The sequence below is a fragment of the Coenobita brevimanus genome, chromosome 1, assembly GCF_032717465.1.
Source record: "Coenobita brevimanus isolate Jiangsu-jjx chromosome 1, ASM3271746v2, whole genome shotgun sequence".
NCBI classification, from domain to species: domain Eukaryota; kingdom Metazoa; phylum Arthropoda; class Malacostraca; order Decapoda; family Coenobitidae; genus Coenobita; species Coenobita brevimanus.
Window position 1 is genome coordinate 12,364,213 of NC_136954.1, and position 15,794 is coordinate 12,380,006.

General features: G+C 42.5%; 2 protein-coding genes across 2 annotated transcripts in view; both read right to left on the reverse strand.

Moving 5' to 3' along the window:
* LOC145410136 (glutamate receptor 1-like) overlaps positions 1 to 2,820 on the reverse strand; it is a 62,174-nt gene extending 59,354 nt beyond the window's left edge. The window contains exons 1-2 of the mRNA XM_080280370.1: positions 2,817 to 2,820; positions 971 to 1,065 (exon numbers count right to left, since the gene is read on the reverse strand). Coding sequence (XP_080136496.1) covers positions 971 to 1,065; positions 2,817 to 2,820 — 99 coding nt within the window. The remainder of the gene's footprint in view (positions 1 to 970; positions 1,066 to 2,816) is intronic.
* The window catches only part of LOC145414462 (glutamate receptor 1-like), a 654,998-nt gene that overhangs the window by 321,752 nt on the left and 317,452 nt on the right, over positions 1 to 15,794 (reverse strand). Inside the window, exons 9-10 of the mRNA XM_080284028.1 lie at positions 9,398 to 9,508; positions 9,168 to 9,279 (exon numbers count right to left, since the gene is read on the reverse strand). Coding sequence (XP_080140154.1) covers positions 9,168 to 9,279; positions 9,398 to 9,508 — 223 coding nt within the window. The remainder of the gene's footprint in view (positions 1 to 9,167; positions 9,280 to 9,397; positions 9,509 to 15,794) is intronic.

The following is a 15,794-nucleotide window of genomic DNA, read 5'->3' on the forward strand; positions in this document are numbered from 1 at the left end:
AACGCTGAATTCACAGTTTATATATCACATTATTACCTTATGTTATTATATATTTTTACATTATTAATGTTACGGCAAGGATTCCTGGGATTTGCATGGTGAAGGAATGGGCATGTGGTCTACTTTTCTGTGCATACTGTTGATTAGTTCTCCGACTAACGTATTTTTTCTACTCCTGCCTTGTTGAACCCTACCTAACCCCACCTGCAGGTGTTAAAAGGGCGGGACGATGATGATGATGATGATGATGATGTACATACGTTACTATTCGTAATTTAAAAATTTTTGCGAACAGTATAAAAATTCATACAGTACATTCCCCATAATGATAGCTCAAGAAAGTATAAATCATAATGTCTGGTACACAGCATGTAAATAAAATGTTAATACAAGGATAAAAACATTTCAAGTCTTGGGGTCTCTCATCTGTTTATCTATTCAAACATCTATCTATATTAGCTTATCTATTCACCCACCTAGTCTGTCAATTCTGTCTGACCCCACATCGAGAGAGAGAGAGAGAGAGAGAGAGAGAGAGAGAGAGAGAGAGAGAGAGAGAGAGAAATACTAATCTGACTGACGTTTCATCTTCCTTTTCAAAGAGGATTATTGGGTTGCATATTTTATAACAAATAAATCGCATATAAAAAGCTATTTTTTCGGTCTCATTTAAAAGCAGGTCAGAAGCCAACACATCAAGAATAATATTTTGTGGCAGGTATTTACACTTACCTGGGATGCGGGATTCTCTCTCTCTCTCTCTCTCTCTCGTTCCAGACGTTTTTTTTTTTTTTCACCATTTGGGAGACCTCTTGTAAACTGAGGTTAATGACGGCAATATAATCCCATTAGTTCTCAGCTGAATAAACTTAGTCCGGAGATGTAAGACTAAACGTGAGAGAATGAGTTAAAAGAAAATGAAGAGAAAACCAATGAAGGGTAACTGAAGTAAAATTACGGCCACACTGACCTGTCTCACCAGCTCCCCCACCATGCTGTCCCAGCCACCGTACTGGCCATCATTCTGGCCACCGTACTTGTTGTCCTTCACGAGTTGCAATGTGTCTGCGGAAAAAAAATAAATCCCGTGAGTAAAATAGGTTAACAGATAAATGAGCCAGCATGAACAAGAAAGTATTAGTATGAGAAATAACTGGACATCACAGCTGTTCCTCAAATTTGTTAATATCTAAGAGAAACTAAGAAAAAAACTGTGGGTAAGTACATTAAGAAGAAACAGATATGGAAACACTGACGAACATGTGATCAAGAGAAAATTCAATAACCTTTACACGTTGCAATGTGTCTTGGGGGAAAAGACGCGTTAGTAAATAGATTAATAGGAAAGTAACCACCTAGTATGCAAGAACAGAACTATGTGACAGAGACAAAACCCTACACAGCGAGAAAAAATAGATGCCATTATTAAACATGAACACTCAGAGAGCCCATAACTTCTCTGAGGCAGCACCATCCCCCTTACATGTTTTTCAGACCCTGACTTTTTTTTTTCCCCTGATTTAATCACTTGTCCCTCTGATATTCCTGTCATTATATTAAACAAAACAGTCTGAGGTTACAATAAAGTAAGAAGACAATCATTGTGCTGAAGGGAAACTCTAATGCACCATAAATATCTCCTGCATCTACAGCACGAGAAAACAGAAATTTCTACCAAAGACAAAGAAATTTATGTCTCCTAAAATAACTTTCACAATCTACAAACACTTTCACTTATTCTGCACAAACTGCCACACGATTATATTCAGCTCAGAGAAATTTTGCCAGTCAGAACTGATACCTCAGGATTAACATTGTGTGGTAGGTTGTGGCAACCATCATCCACTCACTTAATGTAGTGCTGCCTACTTCATCATCCACCTGCATCATTTTTTTTTCTGTCTGCCATGCTCTCTTCCTATTTCTCACATCTTTCCTGTCACTTTTTATTACTCTTCTTTCCATTTCAGGTGGCTCCCCACTGAGTGACAAGCCAAATGGTTTCCTGTATGCCAGGAAAGCATTTACAACACAGGGTGGTAACCATATAACCATTCTATACGTGTTCCCTACGTGTTAAGTGGGTTGGCATAGGGTTAGTGCCCCTCCCCTTAAAACAACTAACTCAAAGACAAATAGCCACCCTTTACGGTATTATGGCGTCTGGTTATAGACAGACAGACAGGCGATTAACCTTTGCACAGGCAGAAACTTCTTCAGCTGAACAAAACAGTAGGGATTTTTTACGAATATAATAAAGTGCGTCCACGGTAGCGAAAATATTAAAACACACATGTTATCTCTTTACCTCTGAGATCTCCATTTACCCAATAAAAAACTGGGTATTTTTGTTACATATTATATTCTGTTTTGTTACCCCCTCGCTTTCCTCCCCCCCCCCCCTCGTTTTGCCCCCCTAGCCTACACACCCGGTGACCGCCTCAACACTCCGGGGGTATAATTGTTAAGGACCAAACAGCTGCCTGTTCCGTATCAGAGGGCAGCTAGGGTGGGTGTATAAGAGGGACGTTCTGAAAATTCCGTCAAGTGGAACCGGTTTCACGTCGCAACTGCTCTAGCGACTGAACCGCGTCATGTAGCCAAGAAGACCTCTCCTCCTCCGAACCCCGACATACCATTCAAACATTCCCTAAGAGTATAAAAATGCATAAATATTAACTCCAACAAAACAAATCCGAAATTACATAGGTACCTTATAAAGTTGTAAACCTACGAAACTGTTTACCTCTAATATGGAAACTTCTTACATCAGACAGACTTTTGATTACTTTCGTCAGATGGAAGCCAGAAAATACCCATGTGCTCTCAGAAAAATAAATAAATAAATAAAAATGAATAATAACTTCTTTACCTACGACAAACACCGTAAAATGTTGTATTTTAAGTACAACTGAAATCTGCTTATACAAATGCCTCATAAAATAAACAGATACAGACACGAACCTCTCAAATTTATTTCTTACCCCTAAAAATACATCGAAAAATCAAGTACCTATCCCTCCATTGCAAGACGGCTTAATCCCTTAAGAGGTGGCCACAAAAAAATCGCCTCCATGTCACCCTGTCCCCCGCCATTTCACTACCCTGCTCCCAGCCCACACACCCTCTCGTGTACAGTCTCCAGCAAAAATAAAGAGACCGGCTTGACGAGCAGGTTGGTATATGTGGCACCGCCGCACCCCCAGTTTCAACCCCTCCCCCTCCCCTCCCTCGTTCCCATTCATTCGTCTACCCTCCACCCTCCCCACATCAAAGGGCAAGAGAGTAAGGCCTACTCGCTTTGTCTCAACCACTCTTCCATCATCCTTTTGTCTTTGGAAATAATGGTTTTGTTATGATATCGAATTAAAACACATTACATAGTGTTTTACTCCATAGCATAGGTATTTTTACACCACTATCTGAACGCATGGTAATACAAAATAGTAATATATTCGTATGAGAGAGAGATCTGTAATCATACAGTTTATTATTTTGACGGTTGCATCCAGTCAGTGTGTAACATACAGTCGGTAGCTATAAGCAGATGTTTGTAGTGGTCGGTGGTGTGTGTGTGGGGAGGGGGTAGCTGGCAGTCACACGTTGTGGTGGGGGCATGGGGAGAGGGAGATGGGCCCAGGGTCGACAGCTCTGCCCCGGGGTGGATAGTGTGTGTGTGTGTGTGTGTGTGTGTGTGTGTGTGTGTGTGTGTGTGTGTGTGTGTGTGTTTTCCACCAATGCTCATAAACACGTCTTTATTATCACCATGAAGTGTGCATTACAATATTGTCCACTACGCCATATAATAGTGATATTTATAGTGTAACGATATGGCAAATAACCATTTAATGATCAGTACACAGTAAGACCTTATTTTCTCAATGTTATTCAGTCAGATATGCAGTTCAATAGCGGATTATAATACACTAGTTTGAACGTAGCCTTTAACTCTGCAGGGTAAGCCAGGCTAAAACACCAGATCTCTAGTAAAACATTCACTGTTGTCATTATACCACATGTTATTGTAGGGCAACTGGAACAGGACGATAGTAAAGGTGGTGGTTGGTCCTACTCGGTGTTGACAGGGTTACCTTATCACTCCCCCAGTTACCCACAACATTCCAGTATCATATAAATCCAATGTCTGATCCCATTGTTTCATATCGTTTTAAAATGTGTTCTTAAATATACCGGTAGTCAGTTAGTCTTCCTTATTAAATATTTGCGTAACCAAAACAGTTTGTCCATTTTAACATCCTTCCCTCTCTAAGGCAGTTGACGTTTAAGCTGACGATAGTTCATGGGAAAAACCATGGCCACACAGAGATAGAGGAAGTACTAACAGACACTGGACAAGTTGAAGAGCAAATAATCATAAGGTTAACCTGACCGCTACGTCTATTACGTTGTTATAAGTAACACTGACTAGTGTGAACTGTAACTCGTCAAACCTTTTTTGAAAACGTTCTTACTGAAAACGAATAAACTGAATTATCTCTTGTATGGCACGATAATGTTGATTAGGGTAGGCTGCAATCGAGACAAGTTTGTTTGGTTACTATGCAGATCATCCATTCGGCCAATTTATTTATTGGTTACCTTTTTCGAAATCCGTCGTGTTATAAACGTGTGAATCGCAAATTACACCCTATTGCAGTTATAACTATATAAGGCAAGGTTATATTCCTGATATTGTTATCAGGTGGTGGCGGGTCTCTTGCTTGAGTGAGTGGCAATAAAGTGGCTGAGGCAAGGGATGGAGGGTGTTGGTTGTACGCAACGCCGGATTAACTATGCTGTTGCCTGGTAGGGAATGGAGGTTGTTGGCCTGCAACATATAGATCTATAAAGGCATTTTTTGATGGCCCGATGGGTGATGGCCCTTATTTGGACGCCCAAAGCGTAAATTTATTCCGCTCTGGATGTCTGAATGGCCTGTGACAGGCCGTGGCCTGGTAGGCAGTTGCCCAATTTGCCTATACTGTACCTGGTAATCCGGCCCTGATTGTATCGTGTGGGCGGGGTCACCAGGTTGTCCTGTGTATGAAATTGACCTTGATACTTATAATACTGTCAGCAGCAATGAATGACATCTAAATATTGACTGACCTGTGGTAATGCCAGCAACCACGTCATGGCCTCGGCTTAACCACCAGACAAGCTGTCATCCAGTCCCTGTTGCCCAACGTTATCAGATATCAAGTATTAAGACATCAATGGTTGTGGGTTAGTGCCCCACCCCATCAAAAGAACTAACTAAACAAGCAAATAAAGCGCCTCGGACCAGGACGGACCATACGTTGACGACTAAGGAACGGACAAAGGACATTCTGAGGGTGGGGACATGGTATGTGAGAGGAGTGAATGATGAAGTGAGAGAGATTGTTCAGGTGCTTGAGGATGCAAAAGTGGATATATATGGATTGGCTGAAACTAAATGGAAAGGTGAAAGGGTGAGAGAGTGAGAATATGGTTTAGGTATATGTGCGGGAGTTAATGAGAATGAGAGGGCAAGAGAGGGAGTATGTCTGATGATAAGCAAGAAGTGGAAGGAGAATATAAGAGAGCATGGAACAGTGGGTGCAAGGATTGTATGGGTGAGGATGAAAGTAGGTATACAAGCGTAGGCGATTGTATATGCGTATGCGCCGACAGAGGACCGAGTGGCAAGAGTGAAAGATGAGTTTTGGGCGAGTGTAGACGCGTGTATGGACAAGTTTGAGAGGAACGGGAGAGTGTTTTTGATTGGAGACATGAATAGCAAAGTTGGGAATGTACAAGAAGATGGAGTGGTTGGTCAGTGAGGTATACCAGCTGAAGTAGTTGGGAATGGTAGAACTTTGGTGGACATCTGTGCTGGTAAGGGGTTGGCAATAGCTAACACCTACTGTCGGCATAAGATAATCCACAGGTATACATGGAGAGTAATGAGAAGGATGGATGGTGAACTTGTTGAACAAAATGAAATGACAGACTACGTGTGTGTGGATGAACGAATGAGAAGACAAGTGTTGAATGCAAGAGTGTGGAGAGGGTGGGGGAATGGAGTCTCGGACCATCACTTAGTGATGGCCAAGGTAAAGCTGCAAAGAAAATGGTTGAAGAGACGAAGGGGAAGACAGGAGGAAACAGCTCCTGTGAGAAGAGTGGAGAAGTTGCAAGATAGTGAGAAAATGGCAGAGTATAAGAGCATAGTGGAAGAAAGATTGGGAAAGTATGAGTTAGAGCAGATGGAAGGGATGGAAGACGTATGTAAGATATTCACGGAAGAGATAGGGGCAGCGTGTCAGGTGGTTTGTGGAGTGAGGAGGAGATGCAGGGGTGTGGAAGGGACAGCATGGTGGAATGATGAGGTGAAACAAGCTGTGGAACAAAAGAAGAAGGCATATACGAAATGGCTAGCAAGTAGAGGTAGGGGAGAAGATGAGAGAGCGAAGAGAGAGGTGTATGTGAGCAGGAAAAGGGAGGTGAAGAGACTGGTGATGGAGAGTAAGAAGAAAGTGGATGAAGAATTTGGGAGGAATCTGAGTGTGAAATGGAGGGACAGTAAGAAATTGTTTTGGAAGGAGGTAAAGAACGTAAGGCAGTGTGAAAGGGGACATAGTAGGGGAGTGAAAGATAGGAATAATAGATTGTTGGTGGAGAAGAGAGAGAAACTGAGGAGATGGAAGGAGCACTTTGAGGATTTGTTGAATGTTGAGAGTGAGAGCAGTGCGAGTATAAGTGGTTGGGGAATGGCTGGGAGAAGAAGAGATGAGAGGAGGGAGGAAGAGATCAGTAGGGCGGAAGTAGTGGAAGCGATGAAGAAGATCAAGAAGGGAAAGGCCCCAGGAATTGATGGAGTGTGTGGTGAAATGCTGAGGTATGGGGGTGAGATTATTGTGGACTGGATATGGAAATTGTGTAGATTGGCTTGGGAAGTGGGAAGGGTTCCAGAGGACTGGGAATCAGGTATAACCGTTCCTTTATACAAAGGAAAAGGGGAGTGAGAAGTATGTGGTAACCATACGGGTATTTGCCTTCTTAGTGTGACTGGAAAAATATATGGTAGAATACTCACTGATAGGGTTAGGCATATGACAGAGGAGCTAGTTGGAGAAGAACAAGGGGGATTTAGGAAGGGAAAAGGGTGTGTAGATCAGATATTTGTTCTAAGACGTTTAGTGGAGAAGTAACTTGAGAAGGGAAAGAAAGTGTATGCTGCCTTCATGGACTTGGAGAAAGCTTATGACAGAATAGATAGGCAAGGTATGTGGAAGGTATTAAGAATATATGGAGTGGAGGGGAAATTGTTGAGTGCTGTGAAGAGTATGTACGAAGGAGCTAATGCTACGGTGGGAGTGGATAGTGAGCTGTGTGAGTTCTTTGATCTCAATGTGGGACTGAACCAGGGTTGTGTGATGTCTCCATGGCTGTTTAATATATACATGGATAGGGTTGTAAAGGAGGCGCAAGGTAGGGCAGTGGATGTGGGGGTGGCTCTAATGAATGAGGGTGAGATTTGGAAGATTCCAGTGTTGCTGTTTGATAATACAGTATTGTTGAGTGAAGATGAAAGGGAGTTGCAAGGTTTGGTGAATGAATTTGGAACAGTGTGTAGGAAGAGGAATCTGAAAGTTAATGTAAACAAGAGTAAAGTTATGGTGTTTGTGAGAAATGAGGTCATAGAATGGACAGTGAGGTTGGATGGTGAGGATATGGAGAATGTGAGTGCATTCAAGTACTTGGGTAGTGCGATGAGTAAGGATGGAACTTTGGGGGATGAAGTGCGTGAAAGGGTACAGCAAGGAAGGAAGGTTGTTGGTTCACTGAAAGCAGTGATGAGAAATATGGAGGTGAGTATGAAAGTTTAGAAGTCACTGGATGATAGTATTGTGATCCCTACCCTGACATATGGAAGCGAGGCGTGGACCTTGCAAGAGGGGAACAAGTCAAGAGTGAGAGCAGTGGAAATGAGTTAATTGAGAGGAGCATGTGGAGTGACATGGAGGGACAGGTTGACGAATGAAGAAGTGAAGGAACGTTGTGGGGTGGATGTGGATGTGGCTGTGATTAGGAGAAATACGGTGAAGAATTGGACATGTGGAGAGAATGGAAAATGAAAGACTGACTAAGAGGGTGTATGTAGGTGAGGTGGAGGGAAGGAGAGGGAGGGGTAGACCGAGGATGAGGTGAAGGGATGGAGTTGAGAGGTATATGAGGGAGGGGGCAGTGAGTTGAGGGGAGGGTAGGCAAATGGTGGGTGACAGAGCGACTTGGAGACGTTTTGTCTGCGGCCACCCTTTGCGGGATTAGGGCGTCGGTCTATAGATAGATGGATAGATAGAATAACCAAGATAATATTGATCATGTGTTTCACTTATCAGCAACACTTTGCTGTTATCACACATGGGGTATTAGTAGTAACTAATGGTAATGACCTATAACAGAGTTTGTAAAGTAACAGTGATTACGTCGAGAAAGGGAAGGAGTACACGACCGATCACTACGACTGTTTAATGTTACACACTGAATGGATACAACTGTCAGAATGATAAATTGTATGATTACAAACCTCACTATCATACTAATATATTACTGTATCACTCTGCGTTCAGATCATGGTGTATAAATAACTATACTATGGAGTAAAACACTTCTGTAATGTGTTTTTATTCGTTATCATAACAACACCATTATTTCCCAAGACAAATGGATCATGTAAGAGTGGTTGAGACAATGCAAGTAGGCCTTACTCTCTTGCCCTTGGATGTGGGGAGGGTGGAGGGTAGACGAATGAATGGGAACGAGGGAGGGGAGGAGGAGGGGTTGAAACTAGGGGTGCGGCGGTGCCACATATACCAACTAGCTCGTAGAGCCGGTCGCTCGATTTTTGCTGGAGACCGTACCTCTCCACTCCATCCCTCCACCTCCTCCTCGGCCTCCTCCTCCCTCTCCCCCCCTCCACCTCACTCACATACACTCTCATCGTCAGTCTATCGTTCTCTATCATCTCAATATGGCCAAAATCAAATACAATTAATTCTGAAGAAACGGGTCAAGAGGTCTTCAGCTTAGTCATTGTAGCGATCATTCCCAGAAATTTACCTAAGATACCCCAGAAATACTACGTTACCCTCTAACACCCTTTCGTTTTCCAGCACAAGCTCCCAGATTCGTATACTCACAGTTAATTCCGAGGAAGGATGCCAAGAGGTCAGCGAGGTCTTTAGCGTATCCCTCGTAACGATCATTGCCAGTGTAGTTACCGTCCTTCCTTAGCATCAAGAATGGCTTTTCCTGTGATGACAGAAAACGGAGCCGCTATATTATCCCAAGGAAAATGGGATCCACATGCTTACTCGTATTTTTCATTGAGAGAGAGAGAGAGAGAGAGAGAGGGGGGGGATACACGCACCAATATGGACGTAACGATGTAAGATCTGTCAGCCATCACCCGGTCAGTCATGTGGCTCGTGTACTTGACCGCCACTGTTTCCAGCCCTCGTGTGTCGCTCCACGTCCCTATCTGAAAGAGAAAGAAAATATGAGAATAAATGAATGAATGAACTATCTACCGCCAGGAAACAAAAGCCATGTGACATTAAGGTAGAAAATTACAACGGCAGAGAGGAAACTGGTAATTTTAAAGGTTAACTACGTGTATAGACTACAAACGAAGAACATGAGTAATTAAGAACTGGATAGCATATTAATGTGACTGTAATGGTATAAGACGTGTAATAGATAAAGAGGGAGATTAAAACACACACACACACACACACACACACACACACACACACACACACACACACACACATAGCCATCTGTCCGGGTCCCTCCTCAGGTGGACGATTATTGTTGTTACTTCTCCAGAAGATTTTATTCAGCTTAATACAGACTTTTCGAACTTAGGGGATTCTATCGTATAAATCCTTCACGAACCCCTTCCTTCCTCGAGGCCCATCCTTGGTTGGAGAATACTGTCTGTCTGTCTCTCAACGTACGTAAGGTCTGTATGGATGAAGTACCTTTAACTCTGTGTAACTCTGCCTCCTCCTCCTCCAGTCCTTCTCTCCCTCCATTCCTCCCTAGATCTTTCTCGCTCTTATCCTAATCTTTAGTCCTCTCAAACAACCCTCTTCCACTCCTAAACCTTCACTTGTGTCCTTCCAACAAGGATGCGTAAATTACGGACAAGTTATTATCCGGGCGTATTATGCAAAATATATCAGTTACAGAATGGTGCTTGAGAGCCATCTATGTGGACGAGAATAACACCTTAGTCGCAATGTGGGTGGCCGAGGAGACTCTGTTGCATCTCCTCCTCAGCCATTTATTTTACATATCACAACTCAACATTTGCCTGTATGCTCTTTATATCCCTTACATATGGACATAGTTTGTGTCAACAGTAACATACAGGAGAATACCGAGGCGTAGTGTGCAGCATAAGTCGCTTAAAAGGAAGTGCTAGGAAGTGACCGTGACCACTTAAAATACGGCCGTAGACTCTTGACTGTCATGTTTCTAAGAGATGAATAAAATCGTTTGTATTACGTTTGGAGAAACCAATTATTTTCTGTTACTTAGAGAAAATGATATTCGTGACAGATTTTAATATTTTCGATGAATTTAATATTTTCGATTAACTTCTTTTCCCTTGTGTACAGCTGACCTACTAAGTCCCGTGACGATTGGTCCATTTTTAAAAGGTACTTCTGCACGAATTTATGCAACTTTGGCCTGAGACGTAGGAGTCAAAGGGTTAACTAAGGCTGTCTAAATCCTCAAGTTAAAAGTCTCACCTATATTGAATAAAATAACTTAGAAAAGAATAAATAAAAACGGCCATGGGAATGAAAGTGGCACGTAAACTAACTGTGGTTTGGGATATACAATACAAAGTAGGGAATGACAGGGAAAGGGATGGACACCGTGGTTTTTGTTACCTTGGCATATCCCAGGGTTGTATTCCCTAGCACCTCTTCCTTAGCGATTTATTTTTGGATATGGCTGGTTAAAGCCCTTTTGTACGTTATCCATGTTGAGTACGGCGATATTAGAATGCTTTTATGTAACACGGACATGGTCAGTAAGGTGTAACAAGCAAAATAAGTTGCATATAAAAAGGTGTTAGGAAGCTTCCTGAGCCGACGAGAATACGGGCCCAAGCAGCTTTGGTTAGTACGTGACACTTCTTAGCGACTTACTCTGCACATAGAAAAATAAAAATCCCAATATCCTCTTGACCGTTACTGATGTCAACTATGCCGATATAAAACCGATATATGTGGCGTACAAAGATAAATCGCTAAGGAAGAGGGGTTACGAAGCCTCCTGTGCCACCCGGAATACAGACCTAAGTCCATAATAGCATAAAGTGAAGAGGGTGGCCGAGTTGGCGAATGGGAGAATTATACAGAAGGTTGTGTTGGCGGAGAGACACAGACCCGTTGACAAGACCCGGGTTCATGTTGGTGCTGGGACAAGACATGATGCTGGGGGTCTGTATTCAGCTGGCATCTTAACTCTCAGGCTCCTGTGACTCACTCCTAGCTCAATAAAGACGTCTGGCATTGGCTGAAATAAAAATGGTTGTCCCGAGCAGATCTCTGACTATATCTACCAATCTATCTATCAATCCATCTACCTGTCTATCTATCTATCTATCTATTATCTATGTATCAGAAGAGGGTTAATTGATTTGGAGGACAATGAAAACTCAACATTTTATTATATTCAGTCTCTCTCTCTCTCTCTCTCTCTCTCTCTAAAACGTAAATTAATTTGCCAGGCAGACAGGACTCCATAACATTTTACTGTTATCACAAATCTCTATCTCTACATATTCATCTATCTATCCATCCATCCATCTATCTATCTAAACACACACACTCAAGACTTCTGTCCTATGTTGAATAACATCGGCTGGTAGTAAGGAAACCAAACACATCACCGTACAAGAAGAGATAATGGGAAATGCTTATAAATCCTTTGCTATGAGAGGTCCATCTAAATACAGTATGGCGCTTGGTGTCGTCATGAGTTAAATAAGGAAATACGGCATACGGTGTGGAAGGGGCTAAAGATGTCACCAGGGATGGAAGGGAATGATTAACGCAACGACCACCTCAGCACGACATAACTCTGAGCACGACCACTGACGACACGCTGCTATATTCACAATGACAGGCGAGGGGGGAGGGGGGAGGTACAGGCAGACAAGGGGTGGGACGATGGAATGACTGACAAGGAGGAAGCTGAGAGAGAGAGAGAGAGAATGGTACAGTGACAGCGAGTGACAGTAAGGTACACACACTGGATTTGGCGGTCCTCACTGGGACAGAAATTTATAAAAACATGAAAATAATTCATAAAAAAAAAACACTTCTATGGAAATGTGGAAACATCGTTAAAGGCAATATTAAACTATAAATAACAAAAAGGAAAAAAAAAAAAGCGAAAGAAAATTTACACAACAAATTTTAAAAACAATGAAAAATTATGGAATAAAAAACTGACGCACATATAATGAAAAATATCATAAGACATGGAAATATGAAGTATGAAGAATTCAATACAAATTACGAAAACAAATATACACAAATAACAATGTCAACAAAAATGAAGAATAAACAAGCAGTAAGTCTAAAATAAAATATATTGAGAAAATGATACTGAAAAACGTAAAACGTTACGTAATTGGTAAGAAACCCACATTCGGCTGCAAAACAGAAAGCAAAGACCCCATCAAAAGAACGCAGAGAGAGAGAGAGAGAGAGAGAGAGAGAGAGAGAGAGACAATAGAAAAAAAACGTGTCATCCTCAAAGACAATACCGCTTAATATTTTTTATAAAACCAAACACGAACTAAATCATACAAAGAAACCAGAACAACGAAATACACCAAACTACAGTAGGGAAAACCCATGTCAGCCTAGGAATAAAGCCCTTGTGAATAATATTAAAGACGTAGGTACGATCAAACATAAAACTAGGAAAATTAAATAAAACTGCATTTTAAAATGGACCAAAAACTGTCAAACTGAACGTAATGCTCATCGAATTATGCTTGAATAACAACACGAAAAAGTAGGGAAAAAATCGAAAAAAAAAAAAAAAAAACTAAGACCACTGAACCACGAAATCAAAGAAAACTACCAGCTGACGAGGCAGTAAAAAATTACCAAAAACAATGTCAGTCTGATGTTAATCCTGTGAACGACAACGAAAAAAGTAATATAAGACAGTAAAATAATATAAAAATAATAAAAACCAGGCATGCGGGAAAACACGCACAAGAAAATATGGAGGAAGGGGCATAAAAAAAAAAAAAAAAAAAAACTCATGTCAGCCTAAAGATTAAAGCCTATAGTGAATGACAACAATAGACTGAGTAGCCAGGACGAACCGCGAAACTCTAGACCAAAAAATACACAAAAGACCAACACACACACACACACACACACACACACACACACACGCACACACATACACACACACACACACACACACACACACACACACACACACACACGCACACACAAACACACACACACACACACACACACACACACACACACACACACACACACACACACACACACACACACACACACACACACAACAAAAACGTCCAAACATTCAGACTAGAGATAAGGGTCAGATGTGGCTGTTGTTTGTTGTTGTAACCCCGGGCTCTTATGAATATTAAATAGGCGAACTGCAGGCCGAATTTGGGCAGCTCACCATCCTTCCTATAGAGGACAAAGAAGGAGTTAAGGATCGTTTGTATATTTAGGAAGCACAGCCGGCTATATCGGTGCCACCACGGGCAGGCATCCCTTAACCAGCCTTAAGAACGACAAAAATAGATTCTAAGCGACCAAGACAAGAGCATAAGCGATCCAAGGGAAACTCCCAAGTAAAAACAAAGACAAAATCACATGAAAAACGAAAAAAAAAAAAATACAAGCAAAACCACAATATAAACGAAGGAAAAACAAACAAAACCACAACAAAATCGAGGAAAAAACAAAACCACGAAAAAGCGATAAAAACGAGAAACAAAACCATGATGGAAACGAAGAAAACAAACAATACCACGATAAAGCCGAAGAAAAAACAAAAGCACGATACAAATTACAATAAAACTGAGAAAAACCAAACAATATCACGATAGAAACGAAGAAAAATAAGTAAAATAGGACACCAAATGATTCACCTTCACCTTATTTCTGTGTGAAGGACAAGAGCACATCCTAAGCGACCACGATGGAGCATAAACGACCGAACCTCCCGGAAAAAAGGATAAAAACCGATAACGTGGGTGATTAATAACACTTAAGATGGAGGGAGAGAGGGAGGCTGCGACGGAGAAAAGCAGGGAGGCTGAGGGGGAAAGGCAGGGAGAAGGGAAGGAGAGGAGGGTGGGATGGATGGATTTAGGGAAGTTGGAAGGAAGGCCAGGGTGGATGGGGGGAGGGAGGTTAGGAGGGAGAGTGGAACGCTCAAAGGGAGGGAAGGAGGAAGAGACGGAGGAAGGCTGGAGTGTGAATGAGGAAGGATAACAGGGCTGGAGGGAGAAATGGATGGAGAGAAGGAGGGAGGCTAACAGAGCTGCAGGGAGAGAGGGAGGCTTGCAACGAGAGGGGGGAGGGAAACCAATGAGGGAGAGAGGGAGGATGGCAGGCAGAGAGGAAGAAAAGGAGGGAAACTGATGAAGAAGAGAGAGAGAGAGAGAGAGAGAGAGAGAGAGAGAGAAGCAGACAGGAATGGAAGGAGGATGTACGAGGTGGGAGGATAGAAGGAATGAAGTAGGAAAGGAGGAGGCTGACTAGGAAGGATGAGAAAGGGAGGAGAGAGGGAAGGATGGATGGTGTGAGGGATGGACGGAAGCTGGCTAGATGGGAGAAGGAGGTAGTACGCGTAGACAAAGGGAAGACAGGAACGGAGAGGTAGGTGGAAGAAAAGCTGAAGGAGAGGGAAAGAAGGCTGGAGGAGAAGAAGGAAAGGTAGGAGGAGGGAGGGAGGGCCGTGGGAGAGGAGGAAAAGTGGAAAAGGGAAGGAAGGAAGACTGGAAGAGGGGAAGAGAAAATGAATGCCAACAGTGGATAGCAGTAGAGTAGATGGATGAGTGGTGTTGATGGGGAGTGGCTGGGTACTGTGAATGGGGAATGGGTAGGTGGATGAGTACTGTGAATGGGGGAGCTCTTGGGTGGATGGGGAGTGGGTGTGTGGATGGGTGAACGAATGGAATCGATGAAGAGAGGGTCGGTGGATGGGTGGTGTGGATGGGAACTGGGTAGATGGATGAGTGAAACAGATGGGGAAGGAGTGGATAGAGTAATGAAGAGTTTGTGGGTGGATGGACTGAAGGTGTTACTGTGCCAAATACAGAAATATAGTAGTAAAGATGAGGTGCTCCCAGGCAGAGGATAATACAGGCCTGGGTGAGCTTTGGATGTGAATTAGTGGAAAGGAGAGCTCTGAGGCTGACTGGCATGGATTTCATACGGAGGCAGTAGTAATTAGTGGACAGGAGAGCTCTGATGTTGGTTGGTAGGGTCCTCAAACGTAGGTAGAGATGAAATAGTTAAAGAGCTCTAAAGATGAATAAGTAGGTGGCTTTTGGAAATAGACAGGTGGGTGGGTGAGTGATTTCTGGATGTACTGTACATGAGTGTATTTTGAAGTCTGTTGGCAGAGTTTAACACCTTCAATCCGCACTATATTTTTTTTGCTTTATTCCTGTAACCAGTTCGTTTTGCTACGAAGAGCTTATCAAACTGGTATAGTTAAATTATAGCCTT